The sequence below is a fragment of the Arachis ipaensis genome, chromosome B5, assembly GCF_059453495.1.
Source record: "Arachis ipaensis isolate K30076 ecotype BB chromosome B5, ASM5945349v1, whole genome shotgun sequence".
In the NCBI taxonomy this organism is placed as follows: domain Eukaryota; kingdom Viridiplantae; phylum Streptophyta; class Magnoliopsida; order Fabales; family Fabaceae; genus Arachis; species Arachis ipaensis.
Window position 1 is genome coordinate 1,123,813 of NC_142440.1, and position 23,463 is coordinate 1,147,275.

The following is a 23,463-nucleotide window of genomic DNA, read 5'->3' on the forward strand; positions in this document are numbered from 1 at the left end:
CAAACATGTTATAAAATTTATGTATCTTTGTATTCATGTATATTTGTATCTTTGTGTCTATGTCTCTATTTTTTTGAGACAACAACCAAATACTGCCTTAGCTATGTTCATTACTCTACAAAAACTATTCTACCATCAAGTCGACTTCAATCCCAAATTGAATTATAACTCTCAAAATCAATTTAAGTCTTTCTTACTGTCGAAATTTTATAAACAAACATGCCAAATCTATCAATCGAACCTTTCTCTCGATCTCAATAAACATTATTAATCTGAATCTTGACTCATCGATCTGCCAATATTTTTATTGAGTAACAAAGCCACAATTGTTACCATAATGATTGTCATTTGGATTCAAGCTATGCATGTGCTCCTAGCTTTCTTTAGTAAAAAAGATTCGTTTTTGACCACATAAATAACAATAAGATCTAAGAGCTAGTAAAACTTTGAAGTTGGGTTACAACGTCAAATCATGCTTCAATCAAGAGCTTTCCTTTGCTGAGAAATGATATAGGCACAATTTTTAGAATTAAGAATTCTAGATAAAAAATAAAAAATATATTTTTATATTATAAAAATTAGACGTAAGAAATTTTTTTTTTGTCAAATAGATTAGACAGCCTCTAATCCTAGGCATTATTTATGTATTATACACCCATACAACACACTCACACACACTACACGAGTTCATTTAAGGGTTCATTTTCTTCTCATAAGACTTGAATTCGAGTGCAGCTTCTTATAAGACAGCAGATTCTGCCACTAGCTCCAAGTTTTGGCTGCAACTTAAAAAAATTATATAATCATCATTTTTCACTTAGAATATATTGAGAATTTTGTAAACAAATTCATATGTAATTTTATAGCTTCTTAAAACCAACTCAAACCCAATTACGAGTTTTCTTTTCATTTATTAATACCATAAATAGTTAAATACAAGTAAAATTTCCCTGAAAACCAAAAAAGGTAAAAGGGGCTCCATGAAGGTCATCTTTATTCTTTCGTCTTGCTGTTTGTCAAAAGACTCAAAAGGACTTGGATCAATAATGCATTGGATTTTGTGCATATGATTATGTCTTTGCATGGCCCTAGTAGAAGAATTGGGCCCTAATCATGTTTTTCAGCGACTTTTATTACAAATAACAGTATCAGGTTTAACATACATTTTAGTTCGTTGCAAAAAATTTGTTAATGTGTTTTAAGTTATTGCTTGTTAGTGTCAAAATGAATCTATAGCTTTAGATTCTTCTTAACTACATTATAATTTGATACTCTGATAAGATAAGAACCGGACATTCTTTTAAATGATTCTATTTTTTTCTCGTTATCTTTTTGAAAAATAATATTCTCCCACTTATAAGAACATATACTTTTCTCCTCTATCTGAAGAAAAAATAACTCAATATATAAACCACTTGAAGTACGATTATTATTATTATTATTATTATTATTATTATTATTATTATTATTATTATTATTATTATTATTTTGTGCGCTTTTTAATTTGAATATGGAAGTAAAGGAAGTGTTGGACTCGCGTATGGGAAGGAGGGGTGCTTCACCTCGTTGTGGGATCAGAGGAAGCAGAAATCTGACCCTGCGAGTTGTGTCCCTCAAAACGTAAAAAAAAAAATATCCAGAACATAAAACACGGAGGGTCCGAATCCCATGTTTCAGATTTCAAATTCCATCAGCTGCAAATCGGACCATGCGATTTGTGAAGCAAAATTTTATTACCAAAAAACTCGCATGGTCCGAATTGTTCTCCCTTTGGCTTAGAAAAAGTTGTCTCACATTTTTGTCTTGTACGCCATAACTCCATATCTAGGCAGATCACACCCAAGCCTTCCATATCCATAAATTTGAGCCTATTTTGTGACGGAATGGTTGAAAATGGAAGTGCATCAAAGGAAGGAAAAACAAAATATAAAGTCACAATTTCACAATTCACAACCTATTTTAATTTATTTTGCTTCTTGTGATCACAACAAGGGTAGCTAGACCCACAGACTCTTATTAATTACATATATATTATATCCTATGCAAGTTATATATCATTGGATATGGCACTTCCTAGATGAGAACAAGAAGTGCATTAAATGGGTAGCTTCTGAGAGAGGGAAACCCTCCTACATAGATAGCAACTAGCAAGTGAAGATGATGATGGTCCCAACTTTTGAGCAAAATGGTTGGTTAGGTTTTAGGTGACAAGTCACAACTATATCTGACTCTAACTTGATTTAAGACACAAACCAAGTATTTAATTTTTAACTGTAACTTTATTTCTCCGAGCATATATTCTCGTAATCTAAAGTTGACTAGCAAATATAGTTTAGTGTAACTTAGCAAATATAATCTCGTACTTTTTTTTCATATAAAAAGAGGAAAAATGATAATCTAACTTGTATTTCTTTAGGAACAAGTTAGTCCCACATTGGAGCTTGGAATCATGAGGAGAATATATGCAAAGTAGAATAACACAGAATAGTCATATGTTGAAGGCCCACCCAAAAATTAAAAAAAAATAATAAAAATGGTACCTTGTCATTGTGTTCCCAAAACATATCAATTCCCTGCTATTCTGTTCTTGAGATCTTTTATTTTTCTTTCAAGAGAGTACAATCTACTTTCACTCAACTCAAGTATTAACCAAGTTGCACAAGTTATTAGGACATTTCATTTTGAATTATTTATATCCAAAATATCAACATTAAAGTGGTGGCTAATTTTTTTTATATGAGATTAACATGTGAGTTATGCTGAGTTATAGAGTATTGGGGAGATATACACGATTGTGACGGCTTTCAATTTTTTGTTTTAGTAGGAAGAAATCGGACCCAGAATTTTTTGCCAGTACACAAATCGGACCCAGGGTTTTCACAAATTAGACCCAAGATTTTCTGCCAGTACACAAATCGGACTTAGGGTTTTCTGCACAGTACACAAATAGGACCCAGGATTTTCTGCACAGTACACAAATCGGACCTAGGGTTTTCTGCACAATTCTCATACCCTGGTAAAACACCATATACCTTCATAATTCTGCTATACACCAACCCTTCCTCCATATTAAAATTAATAAGTTCTAAAGTGGTACATAACATAAAAATGTAGTTAGCAGGTGAATGAATTCATAGCAACAAAAGCATGACTCTTAAGTCTTAACACTTTTGTGTCAAAGCACAATGATAAAGCTAACGTGACGGCCAAAATTGGCTCCACAAACACACATTAATGAACTTCTTGGAGCTAATTTTAGATTTCACTTTATAAAGCACTCATTCAATTCATCAATAAAAGATAAATAATGAAATGATTATTGTTAATAAATTCTCAACCAACATGACCTTGAGCACCATTGTAAGTTAACCAAAAGAGATAAAAACTAGAGAGCAGAGAAAGCTATGAACAGAAAAAAGAAAAAGGGGAAATAAAAAAAGTTAAAGTATTCCCATTTTCATTGTCTTTGGCCCCTTTTCCACGCTATCTTTTTCCCCTTTCATAGAAAACACACATTCTCACTGTCTTCTTGCCCCTTTCACTTGCAAACATATAATCTTATAAGAAACAACATTACCCCTCTTATCTTTTGCTTGTGTGCTAGTTAATAATTCTTATCAGATAAAAAACTTCTCATAACAATATCAGCCACCAGTTAGATTTCATGTCATGATAACATATCTCATGCCCATCTTCTGTTTGTGTTTTTGCTTCACTGAACAAGAAAAGCTCCTCCTATTCTCTTGTATCTTAAGTTCCATTTCAATTGTTCTCAGTGGTAATTAATGTTTTATAATTCATAGCATATTCTTCTTCTTCTTCTCCTCTAAAACCCCATGATTATTAGATGGCTTATACTAGTACTAAATATTAGTATATAGTTATTTTTTGTTGTAAGGTTCTGATGCCATGGCATCTCTTGGCAACCCAAGAACTTGGGTTCCATATGTGAACAGCAAAGACTGTTCTCAAGGATTTTGCAGCTTGTACTGTCCACAGTGGTGTTATACAGTGTACCCTCCACCTCCTCCTCCTCCATTTGAATTCCCTGATGAAGATTCAGGTCCGAATTTCTCACCTCTTGTTATTGCAATCATTGGAGTGTTGGCAAGTGCTTTTCTCCTTGTGAGTTACTACACCATAATTTCCAAGTACTGTGGCAGAAGAGAATCATCCTCAGCAGAACATGAAGAAGAAGTAACAAATGTTGAGATTTTGGAAGACAACCACAACCCTTCACTCCATGAGCCATGGCATGCCTCAACAACAGGTCTAGATGAGGCACTCATCAAGACCATAACTGTTTGCAAGTACAAGAAAGGCGAAGGACTCGTTGAGGTAACGGATTGTTCCGTTTGCCTCAGCGAGTTCCAAGATGGCGAGAGCATTCGGCTCTTGCCAAAGTGTAGCCATGCTTTTCACATTCTTTGCATTGATACATGGCTCAAGTCTCACTCCAATTGCCCTCTTTGCCGCGCCACGCTTTTCACCTTCAATGCTGCAGTGCCATTTCATCCGCTGCCGCCGGCATCCCAAGTGTTGGAACTACCTTCTTCAGCAAGAAATGAAGGTTCTTCTGAGAATGTGGTTCATGTAGATGAAAATGTGTATAATGGAACAAGGGAGAGTGATGAGTTATTGGATGTGGTGTTGGACGAAGGTGTACTGAATGGTAACAGAGAAGTTCCAAAGACTAATAATGCATTCAGAGCTCTCAGTGACTTGGGGAATTTGAGGGGAAGGCATGTTGAGATTAGAGATGAGGATTACTATGAATCAATAAGAAGATCAGTGTCTATGGACCATTCCTTTCAAAATGGTGTTACACTTTCAGTAGCTGATGTTCTTCACATGAATCATGATCAAGATTCAAATGAAGAAGTTGGCACTTCAAAGAGATCATCATCATCAATGGGTGAAAGTAGCAAATCAAGCTATAGAAGAAGGGTGTTGCATTGTGTTCTGAGTCCAATTTCAATGAAGAGATCATTCTCAAGTGGAAGATTCTCTCTTAGTGGAAGAAATGGCAGGGGAAGGCAGGGGATTTTACCTTTATGATGAGAAGTGTCTCATTTTAATTTTTTGTTTTTTATGTTAAATTTCAATTCTCTTTCTGATATAGTATATGATGATGATTGAAGAGGAGATTGACCAATTTTGTGTGTGAAGATCTTAATGCTAGATATGATTGAATCTTTATATGTACATTAACCAGTGTGATGATTATTATGTTTATCTTTGTTGTAGCAATATTCTTGGAACTTGGAAGTCACATGTTCTTCTTCTTCTCGCTATGATGATGCTCCAAATCTATGCATCGAACTATCACCCCGGTAACTGAAAGTATTGGCACTTTCTTTCTCATAATTCTGTTTTCAGTTTTCACATGATTTCTCTATCAAGTCTCATTCTAGTAATAGAATCTTAACCTCAATTTCTTAAACAATGCATTTATACATTAAATGAATTATTTAAAATGTGTACTAGAGAGTGGTTCATCCAAGAATTTCTCTATCATCAAATGAATCATCAGTGGTAATTTCTAGTTCTCAATAACAATACAGTATTAAACTATATTAACAATAAAAGTACTACTATTACAATATTAATTTTGATTGCTATATCATCAAAAATATATATTAGTTGAATCATTTAAAACATTGTGGAGATGAAAATGATGTATACTATATAAGGATGGAGAAGGCACATTGAAGGTTTCTCTTTCATAATGTGCTGGTTGTGCTATCCAATTAGTAGACCATGAATGTGTGCATGATGTTGATTTATGATGTGGCCATAAGGTGGTGACACACAGGGTTGGTATTAAGGACCATAGTCCTCTCCAATCTTCATTATTGAACAACGAGCCCTTAAATTATTGTGTCTGCTTGTCACTCCAATTGGGCCATGAGGATGATCAATCTTTAGATTCCCTTTCATTTTTCTTTCTAATTTCAATCAAACTACGAAATCATATATGTATCTTTTGGAACAGAAAAATCTTTATCAGACGATATTTCAGTTTACAATGTAAAATTACATTCATGTGTATTCATGTAGTACTTATGTTACAAGACTTTTGTGTTAAACTGTGATAGGAACCTGTTTAGTAATATGAAAGAGACATATAGTTGGATTCATGGTGAATAAGGGGGAATGAATTGGTTCGTTCTTTGTTCGGGTTACTAGGTTGTGACTACATAAGATGAGAAAACACCACGTCCAATTCAAAACCTTAAGGTGTCAAGTTAATGGATCTCTCATCTTATAAACTCTTCACTCTTCCTTACTTTTTTTGATGTGCGACTAACTTCATGCACTCCTCACACTTGAAACATTAACAAAAACGAAGTTCGATTTGTCTATATTTGCTTAAGTAGACGAGTAGCTCATTCAATAAATCTAAATTAGTTAGATGCTATAATTAGTTTCTGAAAGTTAAACTGCTCAAAATAATCAAGAAAATCTCGTGGGTGGTCAGATTGTATGTAGACTTAGTTACTGCTCATCTTTTGTTCTCTATGTATCTCTTATTTATATTTGGATAAATACGAGAAAAAATTAAACAATAAATAAAAAAACAGTAGTCAACAACTAATTAATATGAATTTTGCACATGCATGCGGTTTTTAAATTGTTGAATGTGCGAATTTTTGGCTTATATATAATTAACTATTTTTTGTTATTTTTCCTTGCAAACATATATATTATACGTTGTGTACTCCACCATCAGGACTTGATTTAACACTTTCTCAGGTCTTGTTATCATAAGAAGTTCAAGAATGATTGCATTGCACTCAAAACATTATGAAATTAGGTAGGTCACAAACTCACAATGCCGAACCACGCTTTGATATTGCAGAAAAAACTATACTAGTGGATAATGAAAGTGTTCCATAAAATTAGAGTAGTTTTGAAAAAAAAGGGCTATCGCATTATAATATCGTGCTTAAAAGGTTGTTAACCAATTCTGTGGCCTTTATTATTCTGAATGAGCTTTCTTTTCTTTCACTCTTCTAGACATTAATGATTATCACTGCAAGAAATATAATTTTTTGTGACGATAATTTTCATGACAACTTTTTGAATTATTTTTAGTGACAAAAAACCGTCACAAAAACTAAAACCTATTTAATTTTTACAATTTATTTAAACATTAAAATTAATATATATTATGCAACAATAAAAACATTATTCTTACATCAACGAACAATTTTATCAATCCATAGAAAAACCCAAATGCTAACAGTAACCAAATTTTGTCATATGATTAGTTGGGGAGGGGGACTCAAAAAAGAAGAAGCCATTAATTATTTGTATTTTCATAGAACAATAAACAAAAGCTTAAAACTACATATTTTTAGAGTATATTTAATTTTGAATTTGTCAATGAATTTCATCGGCTCAAATATCTTGTAAAAAATTTTAGGACCTATTTTTTATCTAGTTAATTTATAGTAATAAGAATATATAGGGAATAATATATATAAAAGAACAAAGAAAAAAAATATACGTATAGACGATAATAATGATTTGATTGTTTGGCAGTTTGCAAGCTAAGACCACACTGCAAAGAAATCTATCCCCACTACAACAAAGTTATGTAGGGAATCATCCATGCATGTCTGTATCTGCTTCTAGCTTTCACTACTCGACACTCTGTCTTAATGAACACATCAATTGCAAACAAAGAAACAAATTTGGAAGCTAAGAATTAAAACAAACCAAAGTTTTGCATTCTTTTCAAAATTATTAAAAAAACGTATCACTTATCCCAATGTACCAACACCATGTCGTAGAGCCTCAAAATGAAATTAATTTACATCCATACATTATTCTCATTTTGTTTCTCTTTGCCAACAATATGAGAATATATAGTATCGCGCTAAATTAAAATCTTAATCCCTTGTTTCCTTAATTGAGCTTAATAGAACTTTTACGAATGAGTAATCATGATTCACGCTTCTATATATAGATTGACAAAATAAATTTAAGAGTAAAGTATTGTTTTTATTCTCAATGTTTGTGGTAAGTCCTGTTTGTGTTCCTAACGTTTAAATCGTCCTATTTGTATCCTTAACATTTATAAAAGTAATTTAATGTTATCCTACTATCAATTATACTAACAAATCAAATTATATTTTTCAATTATTCTCACTTGGATGTATTCATTCTCAATTAGGTCTCACTTGGATGTGTTCGATTTTAATATTATACCCACTATTTGTGTTTAGATTCAATTATGTCCCTAGAAAAGTGAATTATGTAAATGTTGTAGGAATTAGTTTCAATATTTGATGAGTTATTTTTCGGAATAGAACTTCAAGAAGAGATTTTTAAAACTAAAACTAAAGCGCTCATTATGTGTAATTGACGGCAGGATAATATTAAATCACTTTTACAAACGTTAGGGATACAAATAGGATTTACCCCAAACATTTGGGACAAAAACGATACTTTACTCTAAATTTAATTAATATATAAGATATATAGCAACATTGGTTAAATTTGACTTTATTAAAATGTAAAAAAAAAAAAAAAAGTGTTACATTTTTTCATGATTCAATGTATTTGTACCCACATCTAGTTTCTATCAAAGACAATAACCACTGATAGATAGCAAACTCAAATGAGTCCAAAATGTATCTTTAAATGTTCTAAGCTGATTCTTTCTTTTTATTACTTATATTATACCTTTCTCGACAAAGTAATGGCTGGTGACTTATCTAAAATATTTACTATCCCTTCGGTCCACAACTCAAATAATTAAAAAAAAAAAAAATATTGAGTGTGGTCACAACCTAGATACCTGGCCAGTTTTGTTTTCTACTTCATCTTCCTGCTGTATAATAATAGAGAGCTTTTTCATGGGTAAGTGAGTAAGTCAACTAACAAGTACATTATATATTATAAATTATTTTAAACACAAAGTTTCTAATGTACCATCATACGGTGGAAATTAAAATGCCTATTTTGGTTTGCATTTGTTGTTATTATAGTTTCATCCAAATAGCTAGACAATTAATGAAAACCATTCTTGTTTATATATTAATAAATAAATTGAGATTAATATTATAATAATCATATGAACCTTATTGAGAAAGAAAACAAAGGAAGCTAAGTGAAGTACTTATTAGTGTTAAGGCAATGTAGGACAATACATCCATTCAGCACTGCAAACAAGATAAAACCTTGTCAGTACTTTTATTTTTTTTCCCCTTTGCTTTTTTACATTTTAACCAAAATTAAACCACTCTCAAGTTTGGTGCAAAATGTTCTCAAAACATGTACTTAGAAGGACCCTAATAAACAACATTAACCGTGAATTAAACTACCTTAGTTCTTAGAATAATTAACACTTAAAACTATGCACACCTGATTTTGAGAAATTAATTAAAACAGACAATAAATTTTAAAAAGAAAAAGCAGCTAGCTGAGAGAATATTCTGTGTTTGAATTCTCTAGTGAGTCTTGAAGGGGAGAGGGGGTTGATTTGGTAACTTCACCGTATAAACTGCAAAGGGAATCTTCTTCTTCAATCATTTTAAGCAAGTTGTGAACTGCACTTGCAATGTCATCTACAGAACCAAGTTGGCATTCTTCTTCAACCTTCATTTGAATTAAACAATGAATTATTCATTAATCAAATAGTAAGTCTAATAGATGAACAAAAATGTTGGTGTTAATTATATTAACATACCTTGGCGCTAATGGAATAGAGTACTAAGGGGTCCATGGAGGTGACATTGAGATGCAAAATGGTGAGAGAGAGATTCTGAAAACCAGAAAGCAACTTTGAAAGTTGCTTGGGGCTTTTCCTTGAGAGGATTCTGAGGTTTGCATGGGTTTCAATCAAAGTAACCTCAATGTCAGCCATGGCTGCTTGATTATTATTATTATTGTTAGTCTTGTTGTGGTGGGAAGCATATTTGTTTGGAGCCTGAGACCAAGTGAACTGAGGATGCACAAAGAAATGGGAAAAAGGGGCTGATCCCATCACCATCATCATCATCATCATCAACTCATTGGAAGAAGAAGAAGCATCTTCATTGTTATTCTTGTTGGATTGTTGTGCTGCCATTCCTTGATGTACAAGCTTCAACTTTTGAGCCTCAAGACACTGCAACAGCTGCTCTAGCTCCTTCACAAATTCTATAGCTCCACCTACTATTGATGCTTGATCACCCTAATTAACATTTTAAATCATTCAATCTTCAATTAGTATATATGCATGAACTCATCAGAGAAAGCAGGTTATATTTCTGAGAAAAAATTTTGAGAAGAGAATGAGGTTTTGAAAGAAACCCTTTGGACATAGGATTCAGGCATGAGTGAGCGAAGAACAGCAAGATGCTCATTCATCAGCTTCCTTCTGTTCCTTTCAACAGTAATGTGGATCATTCTTTGATTCTCAGCTTCTTCCTTGTTCTTGCATACCCTTGGCTTTCTCCTTCTCTTCTTCTTCCCTTGCCCAGCTTCACCCGATTGCCGTTTTCGTGTTGTTGTTGTTGTCCTCTCTCCATACTCTTCAACCTTGTTTTCTTCTACCAAGAAAGAAGTAGATGAACTTCCATGGCTGCTAAAAGGGGTTGCAGAAATAGTATCATACACAACGAAGTTGGAAAAATCATTTGATGATGAAAGATGATGATCTTCTAATAAGGCCATTGCTTTTTTGCTCTCAATAATAATAAGGTTTCTCAATGTAACATAACACACCACCACAATCTTTTATATCAGAATCTAACTTGATGATTATATATGACTCTGCCCTTAGAGAAAGAAAAAAAAAATTGAGAAAAGGGTAAATTTAGATATGAGGTTATGCAGCACGTGACCTGCACAGAAAAGGAGTTACACTTTTCAGCAATAACAAAGTTAGTAAATTAGAAAATTTGTAATTGCAATTGCAATTGCAATTTGCTTTGGTTGGCTCCCTAATTGGATAGATGCTGTGAAAGAGTGCAGAGAATCTGCAATGAGAGAGTGAGGTGAGGGACCCAAATCGATATGGAAAGTGTATATATATATGCATAATGCATGCATATACATACATACATACATCACATTCACATATTAATATTATGAGTAAAGTATCGTTTTTATCCCAATGTTTGTGGTAAATCATATTTGTGTCCCTAACGTTTAAATCGTCTTATTCGTATCCTAAAGTTTGTAAAAGTGATTCAATGTTATCCTGCCGTCAATTACACATCATGAACGCTTTAGTTTGAGTTTTAAAAATCTCTTCTTGAAGTTAGAATACAAATGTCTATGATAGAATCGATGATCTACTCCGAAAAATAGCTCATCAAAAGTTGAAACTAATTCCTACAATATTTACATAATTCACTTTTCTATGGACATAATTGAATCTAAACACAAATAGTAGGTATAATATTAAAATCAAATACATCCAAATGAGACCTAATTGAAAATGAATACATCCTGTTCGGTAAGTCGGTTATCGGACGGTTCGGGCTGAACTCCTGGATGATGGTAGGGGCTCGTCAAGTCGCGGATTTCCGGTCAAGGGTGTGCGAGGTCCCGGGTACTTCGTGTGAAAGGGGGGTGCCACCTGCAAAGACACTCCGACGCTCTTGTCAATAAATGTGCAGGCGAAAGGGGTAATGTGATATGTGACGTACCTCCTGGAGAAGAGCAAATCTTCCCCTTATATACTGTCAGAGGTGGGCCCTGCGTAGGCAGGCCCACTATTCCCGAGACGCTCCTTTCACAGCTGTGGGTGAGTTGTTGTGGACGCGTGTCCGGGTCGGCGATGGAGCATCCTATCCCTGACCGCCCGGGTCGGGTGGAGTTCGGGTCGGCCCAAGCTAGCAGAGGGTTTGGGCCAGGCCGTAACACATCCAAATGAGAATAATTGAAAAATATAATCTGATTTGTTAGTAAAATTGATAATAGGATAACATTGAATCACTTTTATAAACGTTAGGAATACAAATAGAACGATTTAAACGTTAAGGACACAAATAGGACTGCCCAAGTAGAGATTCCTCCCAAAAATTATTATTATGGCTTCCTAATTTGACAATACAGTTTACATTCCACATGTCAATTGCATATATCAACATTTTCCTCTTCCTCAAGCTTAGTCATTTTGATGTGTCATGTATATATGGATGCAACTTCATTTCTATTATGAGTTATGACAAACGCATCTGTCCCCTACTACATGGTGCGTACTTCCCGACCCGTTGTTACTTTGATTTTCAAGTGAATAGTGTGCTTTATTTCTGATCTTTTTAAGAACTTCTTATACCTTTGGTATGCTAGATTGTAATCACATTAATGATCGTCAGGACCACCATGTACTTCACAATTAGGAAAATAATCTTTCAAGCTAAGTCAATCACCTTTGTTAATGTAATGCGTATCATCTAAAACAGACAAATGCATGTAACTGAATGCAATTAAGGCCTCGTTTGATGGAAAATAAAGACTTGACGTGCATCATTGAACTATTATAAAATATAATGTGTATACAAAAACTAATTATTAAATTAGATATACATATTATATATTTGTGTATTGTTTCAGTATTGTTGAGCATTTCGAGGTATATTTCGTTTTTTTGTGAAGAGAAGTTCGATTCTTCTTCGTCCAACCAGTTATACTTCCGTCAAGTAGAATATAGAAATGACTTTTGAAATATAGGTATTCATAATAGTAAAAAGTCACTTATGGTTATATTTATGAAAAATTGATATTTAAAAATTATTAGATGATTTAATAAATTTATTTAAATTATTATTTAATAATTTTTAAATATTAATTTTATATAAAAATAAAGAAAAGTCTAGGGGTCAGCAATTTTTTTAAATTCTGACTAGCATATAATCAGCAAAGAAAAGTGAGTTATTGGATGAAATCTCACAATAATTTCACACCATTAAAATTATTATTGATGGCTACAAAATCACAAAAGTTGCTGGCCCCTAGCACTCTTCTAAAAATAATTGTATATAAATTTTTACTATTTATAATTAGATGAATTATTTTAAAGTTACCGAATTGAAATAAATGAATAATTAATTTAATGATTAAGTTATTATTTCGTAGTTACAACCGAGTTATAAGTTAGGGAATGGCTTATTTGTATAATTTGTACAATGGGTTATATGAGTTACAAAATGAACATCACCTATAATATTCAGAATAACCATCCGGATACTATAGGATAATAAAAGCTTAAGTTGATTTTGGAGTTCATTAAGGATGGGGTTATCAATGATCAAACTCTTGACTTTTTGGATCTAGAGCTCTAATAACATGTCATGATACCACTCATCCCGGAAGTTTATACTGATAAAAAAATGTAACACTAATGGTTATATCTCTAATACTCCCTAAACTTCCATTGTACGCATTATACAAATATTCCATTAGCTCTCCATACTTTCTCATAAAAAAAATTATGTATATATATACATGTTATTTCACATATTTTTATTGTATATTTCGTATTCTAAAATATATTTTAGATTGATAACTGATTTGTTGACTGAATTTATATATAAACCTGAATGTAATTATTATATTGTTAGAAAATTATTGCAGAATCCTTATTATTTAGTTTAAAATAATTGAGAAATAATAAAAATTAATCTAAAATAATTCAAACTTTTAAATTTTGTATTTATTAATTATTACTAAAATAAATAAGTAATTTTAGATATAATGAACATATAAATATAAATATTACATATATGAAATTATAAGTACTAAGTTAAATAAAGTAACTTTGTGTTATTGTGTACTTATTAACATTATTTCTTACCTAATTAATAGTATAATATTAGTTATCGAAAGTTTTAATTTCAAAAGTAAGTAATTGAAATTAACAAGATGCATGAGAATGATAGGGTTTGATAGGAAGAGAGAAGAAAGGAAAGAGAAATGGTAGAAAAACAAGATACCCTTTTTATAGCGTTTTGTGGGTGATGAAGACATATGAAGGAGAGAGAAGTTTTGAGAGGAGAGGTTGGACCACGGTCCAATGTGTCAGAACCCCTCGATCTCACCATGTGAATCTGGTTTGCAAAGCCTTCCCTTCACGGAAAAAGTACATCTCTCTCACCTCTGCAACTGCAAGCACTCACATTTTGAAATCATGTCATTCAATTTTCCACATTCTTCTTCTCCCATTCTATATATATAAATATAAATATATTACTCTTTCTACTTTCTTGAAAATGAAGTTTTTATCAACTATCAAACAATGAGTTGTGAGTTTCTTTCATGATCTATCAATGTCCGTGCACAGACCATAACATGCAATTGCATGTGCAACCACATCCATGCCTATCGTTAATTTTTATGTGCCGTCAAGCTTATATATATAACTCACAATTTCTAATGTATGTCAGAATTTGAAATTGCCAATTCACTAGCTCATATTATATACTAGATAATACCACCTTATAACTACTCCTTCGTAAATCCTGAGTCGAATTCAATTGGATTATGCTTCACAGGTGAGATTAGAACTCACCAGTTAAATATAAATTTGTAACAATAGTTGATGATTTTTTACTCATGATTGATATTTGAGAAAGTATAGGGAGTCAATGAAATATTTGTACAATGTATACAATAGAGGTTTAAGGATGTCTGATTCAGTATTAGAGATATAACTATTAGTGTTATCTTTTCCCATCAGCTGAAGTTTTTGGGATGAGTGGTGTTATTAATTGGTATTAGAGCTCTAAATTTGAAATGTCAAGAGTTCGATCCTTGGTGAACTCTAAAATTAGTTACCCGGATGGTTATTTTGAATAATATAGGTGATGTTTATTTTTTAACTCTAGCCCATTGTACACATACGTATTAAGTTTTTTTTATAGTATTTAAAAGGTGAACTAAAAAAAAATTCGAATAGATATTTGGTGGATATGATCTAGTTTACGATCTGTATGGATTGATATGCCTCTAGAAAGGATATTATTGAAGCGACCATAGCTTAGACCTAATTTTAAAGTTCTACCGTAACAGTTTAATTGAATTAATCATAACATGCAATTGAATCATTGCATGTGCAAGTAGACCGCTACTCTTTGATATTTATGTTCTATCAACAACGTTAATAAACCCTGTATTATTCACTTTATAGTTTATAATAACCGGTATCACACTATTACAAGGCATTAGAAATAGACAACTATTTCAATAATAAAGACGTCTAAAACGTTTTTTTTTTTAAATATTTTTTAATAATTAAAATTTAATATATATAATTAATTAAATTGTGTTATTTTTATTAAAATTATGGTAGAAAAATTAATTTGACTAAAAAAATAGTGAAATAAATCTTAAATCAGTCTAAATTAATATTATTTTTTATAAAAATAACTATAATATTTTTATTATAGAAAATGACTAAAATACTCCTATTATATATATATATATATACATATATAGAATAATACTACACATCCAAATTTTTCTATTAACCAAGTCCAACCAAGTTGGTTTAACATAACAAAAATCAGTTATAGCTAACATTATTCTAAATTTTATTGTTTAGTTTGATTAGACTTGGTTCATAAAAAGATTTGGATATATAACATTACTTTTATTTATTTATATATATATATATATTTAAAAATTATAAATTCTAACCCTATAATAGTAGAAAAGTAAAGAGTTAGAATTTAAGATTCTTAAAATTAATATATATATATATATATATATATATATATATATATAAAATAGGAGTATTTTAGTCATTTTTTATAATAAGAATATTGTAGTCATCTTTTATATAAAAAAATAATATTAATTTAGATCAGTTCAAGATTTGATTCACTATTTTTCGGTCAAATTAATTTGGCGGGCCTAATTTTAACAAAAATAACACGGTTTGATCGATTATATATGTTAAATTTTAATTAATAAAAAACATCTTTAAAAAAAGACATTTTAGTCGTTTTTATTTGAGTGGCTCCCTTTCAATAAAGATGTCAAAATATTTTGCTACGATGATCTTAATTTAAAAAGTATAATTTATTTATTTTGTTACATTTTAAACAAAAATAATATTTTTATATCATATGAAAATCAAATTTTAAAATCTATCATCTAATAGTCAAAATAAAATATTTTTATACAATAACAATTATTAATCTATCACCTTAAAAATATACCATGAAATTGAAATTGCCAAATCAGTTGAATTGATCAACACAGAGGGGCAAAAAAGTATTTCTATAGCTGCCAATGGCTTGCAACAAAATTAACATCAACATATGAAATACTGTTAATATCCAACGGTAGTTGGTAGATATGGACATAAATAATACAAGCAAAGATAGAAAGACTAACAAAAATGCATGCACAGAGGATCGGATATCAGCAAACAAGTTTACCAATTTTGTCAGGATATATTTCCTGCATAAAATTTATTGAAAGAAATTATAATTTATAATTAAAGATGGAGATAAAGCATATATCAAGTTTGAATCCTCAATTAAATGCTTCTTCAAAGTAGTGACAGCTTTAATTCCACGAATGGTATCAGACTGCATCAGAAGTACAAATACAGCTAAAAAATGGTGTCATTCAAATAGTCAAAGCAATCTCTTATAACATCAATAATTGGAAAAAACATTGGCAGTGACAGACCCTAATGCTGATAATGAAATTAGTGTTATAAGACTGAAGTGAAATCCCCTATCATTTCATCTTTTATCCATATATTTAGTCTAAAAAATGATCCTAATAAGTGGATGAATTATGTTTTGATAGTAATTGAAACTATCTAATAATGTTGTTATCTTTATAAAACACCACATCCAACTCAAAATCTTAAGGTAATAAGTTAATGGATTTCTTATCTTATAAACTCTTCACTCTTTTTTGCTTTTTTTTATGTGAGACTAACTTCAACACTTCTCACATTTGCAACATTAACATAAATGTTCCAATTCCACCTTGAAAAGCAAAAGAACAAGATTGAAATTGAGTATACATAAATATGAGTTGCTATTGCTAAGTAAAAATGATTCTCCTAAAGGCTTTATTACCGGATTAACAAGAAAAATATTCTAATATACATAAATAGCTACATATATACTAAGAAATTAATTAAATCAAGTATCAGTTAGCACCAACACGCGAAGAAGAAGAAGGAGCGGAGAGAGTGTGATGATCAACATAACCACAGTTAGTACAAGGCGGAACAAGGGGCTTAGCCGCCGCCATCATCATCATCATCTCCTTGTAACTCTCGCAGCTTCTCGAGTATTGGTGATTCTTCTTCTTCTTCATATCATTGTTAACAACTCTCAACTCTGCATCCTCCTGCAACCTCAACCTATACCTATCATCATCTTCGTCGTTTCTTCCTTCTTCTCTAACCATAACTATTGAATGCCCCGTCGAATGCGACCGCAAGAATCTGTTAATACCGTCGTCGTCGCCTTCTTTGACGTCAATGCAGACGTCATCATCACCATTACCGTCGTCTCCAACAGCAGCACTCTGCCTGTCGTGATCGTGAGTAATCGAAGAAGCAGAAGACTTTCTGGTTTCAAGATCAGTGCGGCAAACGGGGCAGGTCTTGTGTCGTTGAAGCCAGAGATCAACGCACTCTTGGTGGAACACGTGGCGGCAAACGGTGAGCAAGCGGAGAACGGTGTCGTCCTCGAACTCCAAGAGACAGATGGCGCATTCAAGGGCGTACTTCTTCTCCTTGCGGAGATCCTTGACGGAGGAATAAGGGAAGGTGGGGAATTCGTGGAGGAGGGAAGCGTCGAGGCCCATGAAGGGGGAATTAGGAGCGTTGTTGATGGTGTTGGCGGTGGCGGAGGCGGTGGTGGTGGTGGCTGCGTTGGCAGAGGGGGAGCGGTGGAAGGCGAGGGTGTGGATGATGCTGACGAAGTAGCAGCGGCAGAAGTAGAGGAGGGTGAAGCAGACGAAGCAGATGACGAGGACGATGAGGACGAGAGCTACGAGTATTGGTGGTGTGTTGTATGCTGTTGATGCTGCTGTTCCTCCTCTGTGATCTGATTCTGATGATGGTGAAGACGAAGAAGACGACATAGTAACATTTGCATTATTTGCATGGATGGATGAAAAGAAATCAAAAGGAATGAATGATGTTGCTTTGTTATGCTCTTTCTCCTTCTCCTCTCTTGCATGGATGAGAGTACTTTCAGCACTGCAAACGTGGAATATGATCAACCTTCTTTCCTTTTATTTTATTTTATTTTCATTTAATATATGCACCATTACTTTTCTCACCTGTAACAACCACAACCCTTAATGTTCCATAACTAATTTAGGATATAAAATAACAACACTTTTTGCCTCCATGTCTCAACACACGTATTAAAAGGAACTAGTCTGCTGAAGATGTCAAAAAATATCTTTTCATGATAACTCTTTTATATATATAATCACACTTTAAATAAAATAACTCTTTTATAACATACGCCGGAGTAGTCACTCGGTGTTTGCGGTGCGGTTTGGTTCGGTTTTAAGAAAAAAAGTCATCCGATTCGAACACTTAATTTATGTGCAGTGTGGTTTGGATTGGATGAAATCTTTTTGAAAATTCAATTCGATCCGATCCGATTACAAGCGGTTTGGATTTGCGGTTTTTTAAATAAAAAAATTAAATACATATATCAAGTCTCAACATCAAATTTTAAATAATCAACAATCACATAACAAGTCTTAACAATATCTTAAAAACACAATGATAACATAACAATAGAAATAACAATAGAAATAAAATTATATGTTAGTTAAAATAAATAAATAAATAACATTTTGAATATAAAATATTTATTAAATAATAATAATACATGAATAATAGAAAAATGTATAACAAATTGAACATGTTACAAGTATAATTGTAAATATAATAATAAAATAATAATATTATAACACATTGTGCGGTTTGGATTGGATTGGATCGAATCGGTTATGAAAAGTAGATCCGAAATCCGATCCAATCCAGCGGTTTACAAAAAATATAATCCAACCAAATCCGAATTAGTGCGGTTTTAATTATTTTTCAATTTGAATCGGATTGAATGAACGGTTTAATTTGGATCGGTTTAGATTTAAACACCCCTAGAACTAGTCACCATATTAAAAAAAGAGCTACTCAAAAAAAAATACCAAAAATATTTTATATAAAAATATAATTTATTATTTACCTACATTTTAACTAAAAATAACACTTTTATAATATTAAAATCTAACTCTATAATTCATTGTCTAAGAGTAAAAAAAAAAATTTTTCACATAAAAATAATTATAAAATTTTTATTAGAGTATCTACCTGTTAAAAATAATACGTGTACATATATTATATTTTATACCATAAGGGGTCCTATAACCATTGTTTGGTGACAGTGAAAGACCTTTTGAGAAGATTTTCCCTTGTATAAACCCGTTAGGCAGGGTCCCCCTACATGTGATTTCTCGAATATGTTTAGTTGAACGAAAAAATTATACGAATGGAAATCCTTGCATAAACAAGGTTCTTTCACTTTTCTTTCTTTTCTTTCCTCTTCCAACAAGAACATAAACATACATTATCACATCACATTACATACTCGGTTTCATGGTAATACATAGGATCATTCGAGTCCTGTTCCATTATTTTTCACGTTACAAAGGCATGGATTGCCACTCTACTCTATTCAATGTCGTCAATCCAATCACCATATATTCTACTGATTTTATCAGGACCTTTCCACTTCTGGTGCGCTCTCTGTCCAGGCCTCTGAAGCACAATCGTAGGCCTTTGTGAAGGAACTCCCATGTGATACATCGAATCCGAATGCGCAACCGGGGTAACTGATGCAACCACATTATCAGCAGGAGATTTTGAAGGTACGCCTCCCTGCTTCGCGTCGGGAGCAGCAGCAGAAGCAGGGTCTCTACTTTCTCCCTCTACAAGCCCACCTCCATACCGATGCAATTCTGCGGTCATAACACCAGAGTCAAACTTTTTTCCATGTAGGTGGCTTGCTAGATACAATTTTGACAGAACCAGTGTTAGAGAGTAATTAAGTTGCTATGTGCCAGCATCAGACAAAATGTTCTTAAATGCAATGTAGTTACACTCAAGGACAAGTAGTGTGATTGACACTGAAATTGAGAAATTCTATTGCAACCATTAATAATACAGAGGAGCATTTCAGTGCCACAAAAAGTTACTGCAGGCATTCGTTGAATTTGTGCGTAGAAGACGATAACTAGCATATTCATGAACCCAGGCCTCAACATAACAACACTAACCTTAAGGATGAGCTCAAGACTCATCCTACCCTCAAGTTAATTGCTGCAAATTTCATTCTCTAACCAATTCCACACACAAGCAATCACAGAACTTAACAGGGACAAAGACTCAGGGAAAGCCATCAGATGATAGAATATATATTGAAGGGAGCAAAACTTGGGCAAAATACTGTCTTTTCCAACAGTTATTCACACACATTTGCATTTTTTCCTGAAACTTGCCTAGCTTTAGCAAAATGTTAGCTTTTGATTCAGACTGCTGATTTTGACTCTCTTATTTATTTATTGCTAATTCCAAAATGTGAAGTTGAAAACATTTTATGCCATCTAATTATTAATAATTGTGGTACCTTGTTTAAATTTAATCCCCATTCTCAGTATCATGAAAAATATCCCTTATGTAAGGAAGGTAGAAAATAGGTTTCTCAAAATAGTTTATCTACTTCATTTCCTGTTTCTTGAAGTTATTGTTGCATTCTCCAAGCATAATATGCAACTTGAAAGAGGCTATTGTCATGGTTGAAAGAAACCTAGTGCATGGTTCTAAACCGAATCAGTTTCTTCTTGTATAGGTTCAACTTCACTTATGAAGAGTTGAAAGGAACAGACAAGAAAGCATGCATATATTTTTATGAAGTTTCGCTTTTCATCGACTTTGCTTCCACTATGTATGCAGAAGTTGCCAAAAGTGTTTAGTTTCGATCAATTTCTACTACTGAACATCTACCTAAGAGCTATAAGGATGTCACATACTACCCTGTTTTCATTTTAGAAGGAACCTAACATAAGCTTTAGTCTCTGATAATAAGCATGTCAATTGAAAGAAAACCTACGGAGATATGTGACCACCACAACACACAGCATTTATGAGTTTCCAATTCTAAGACAAATTAAATAAAACGATTATTCCAAACTTCCACTGCACTAAATAGCCATTATTCAAGTCCTAGTTTGCAAATGAAAAGAAGGGAATTGAAACCATACCTGCTGCACCATGAGCAAAATGGCACTTGTTTCCGAAGGGACAATACCCTGTCATCTCCCACTTGTTACAAATCCTCGTCTTCCAATTCGAAGGCTTCGAATTAGGCCCATTCCCATTCCCACCTCCACCAGCACCAGCAGCAGCACCAGCACTGGCACCACCGCCACTTCCAGTACCTCCACCACCCCCTCCTCCACCGGCACCACCCCCTCCACCACCATAGCCACCAGGGCCCAAGCTTATAGCCACACTCTCTCTATACTTGGATTGCTCATCATGAAGAAAAGTGCAACTATCCCCATAGGGACACCCTTCTTCTGTATAGAACTTCTTGCAATGCCTACCCTTGTAAGACCGCTGCGACTCGCCGGAGTAATTGGAAGACCCCAAAATGGGAATCTGGAACTCCTCCCTGGCGGGAACAACAGTGTCGGAGCCAGCGTTGGCCCTCTCCTCCTCGTGAGCCGCGACGATCTCCTGCCAGTTGGGTGGAGGGCGGCGGAGCTCTTCGACGGAGTGGGCGAAGTTGCAGTTGGTGACGTAAGGGCAGGTTCCGGCACGGAACTTGCAGCACAGTTTGGTCTTGAAGAACATCTTCCCTATGGCCTTCGCCCTGTTGCTATTGTTGTTGCTCGACGACGTCGTTGCGTTGTTGTCCTGAGAGCTTCTTGCCTTCTTCCTCTGGTCGTACCCGCTTCCTCCGCCGGAATTGGAAGGCGTGCTGTCACCGTCGTTGTTCCAGAATTTGTAGTCCTCTTCGGTTGCCCAGACGGAAGGGTCATTAGCGGCGCCGGCGATGATTTGAACGACGTCGCCGTCTCGGCTGTAATCCATCGCCGGGAATGGGGATCGGAAAACCCTAATTTCACGGAAAACGAGGACAAGCTGAGAAGTGGGTTGAGTTTAGTGTGTGTTAGGTGAGAGAAATGATTCTAGTGTTAGTGATAGTCCTAGGAGTATCCGAAAGAGATGAAATTTAAGAATTTTATGAATGACGAAGAAGAAGAAGAAGAAGATGGTATGAATTGGATTAGATCTAGGGACAGAAGTAGCTTGCTTCTCAAATCCCAAAATGGATTGAATTTCAAAGGCATGTGTTAGTAAGATTTGCCGAAATAATGGCATTGTCTTGTAATGACCAAGACATAACAGATATTATTACTTACACAACCTCTTCTTAGATTTTTATTTTCATAGGAATTTCAGATACAAATGTAACTAACTAGTAACTACATTACATGACGAACTATTTATTACTAGCATTTTTAGTGCGACAAAAAAAAATTTTTTTTTTATATCTTTTTTCGAGGATGGCAAATGGCAATTATAGTGTATTAGGATTTATTTAGGAGTGCTGTAGTACTAACTCCTTGCTCCCTCTGCCATGAACAATTTGTTGATGATTTTCCTTTTTTTTTTCCTGTCATATGATTTTCTGCTTTTTATTTCTATTTTCTTTTCTTTTTTGGGTTTTAAGAGCAGAAAAATCATATGACCAAAAGCAAACGAAAACAGAAAATCATTTTTTCATCATGGTTCGTAGAGGCTTCTCTTTTCTTTTCTTTACCACGGTAACAAAAACGCTGGAATGGGTTCAGTCCATCTTAGAGATTGGTCAAAGCCCTCGGCCCAATTTTCTTTAAAATACTTTAATGGCCCATGGTTCTTCGAGTGTCCTACAGACATAGCCCAATGTAAGATCCGTCAGAACTTGCAAAACCTTGAGCTATGTTTTAGTAAATAACTTGTCAGCTTAACGGGCCTAGGCCCCATATGAATAAAAAAACAATCCCGCTACATTACCAACAATATTTCTGTCAACTTCTGCCAACTCTTATTTATAGCTGTATCTAATGGAAGTGTCTAATAAAAGTGTCTTTTTTATAGCTGTGTTTAATAGAAGTGTCTTTATAAATATATTTTTTGGATGTGTCTCTTTATATATGTGTTTAAAATATAATAATTAATTATTATTGACAATAAATTGACAGATAATATGTTGGTACCCTATACTTTTCCATAAAAAAAAACTTGTGGGATTATAAGTAAGTGAACACGTCTTTAATATGCGGCAGTTCATTAGTCAACTACAAACTATTAAATAAAACTCTGATTTACCACTGATTATTCCTTAACATACCAAGTTAAGAAATATCATGAAAAAAAAAAAAAGACAAAGCAACCTTCATAAGATGTATTGTTTT

The 23,463-nt window shown here is 33.3% G+C and overlaps 3 protein-coding genes, 1 long non-coding RNA gene and 1 pseudogene across 6 annotated transcripts; 2 read left to right on the forward strand and 3 right to left on the reverse strand.

Moving 5' to 3' along the window:
* The first annotated feature begins 3,365 nt into the window (after positions 1-3,365).
* Positions 3,366-6,089, forward strand: LOC148563189 (uncharacterized). Its single transcript, XR_015883498.1, has 2 exons — positions 3,366-3,778; positions 5,248-6,089. It is a non-coding gene; the product is annotated as an uncharacterized LOC148563189 (long non-coding RNA).
* On the forward strand, positions 3,776-5,214 carry LOC107642327 (RING-H2 finger protein ATL52 pseudogene; annotated as a pseudogene). Its single transcript, XR_015883497.1, has one exon. The product of XR_015883497.1 is annotated as an RING-H2 finger protein ATL52 pseudogene (transcript).
* Positions 6,090-9,183: 3,094 nt separating the features above from the next.
* BHLH071 (beta HLH protein 71) lies at positions 9,184-10,958 on the reverse strand. The gene is made up of 3 exons (XM_016345641.3): positions 10,306-10,958; positions 9,701-10,186; positions 9,184-9,609 (listed from the first exon to the last, which is right to left on the reverse strand). Exons 1-3 carry the CDS (start codon positions 10,666-10,668, stop codon positions 9,430-9,432), a joined length of 1,029 nt encoding a protein of 342 aa, XP_016201127.1. The 5' UTR covers positions 10,669-10,958; the 3' UTR covers positions 9,184-9,429.
* A 6,157-nt stretch (positions 10,959-17,115) lies between these two features.
* Positions 17,116-18,197, reverse strand: LOC107639919 (RING-H2 finger protein ATL29-like). The gene has a single exon (XM_016343482.3). The coding sequence runs from the start codon at positions 18,058-18,060 to the stop codon at positions 17,116-17,118; it is 945 nt and encodes a 314-aa protein (XP_016198968.1). The 5' UTR covers positions 18,061-18,197.
* Positions 18,198-19,482: 1,285 nt separating this feature from the next.
* LOC107642329 (Zinc finger (CCCH-type) family protein) lies at positions 19,483-22,483 on the reverse strand. 2 transcript variants are annotated; one of them, XM_016345643.3, is made up of 2 exons: positions 21,259-22,483; positions 19,483-19,956 (listed from the first exon to the last, which is right to left on the reverse strand). In XM_016345643.3, exons 1-2 carry the CDS (start codon positions 22,091-22,093, stop codon positions 19,670-19,672), a joined length of 1,122 nt encoding a protein of 373 aa, XP_016201129.1. In that variant the 5' UTR covers positions 22,094-22,483; the 3' UTR covers positions 19,483-19,669. The 2 variants fall into 2 exon arrangements, with proteins under 2 accessions (XP_016201129.1, XP_016201128.1); XM_016345642.3 differs by having other exon boundaries at positions 19,483-20,004; positions 21,259-22,453.
* Positions 22,484-23,463: the final 980 nt, after the last annotated feature.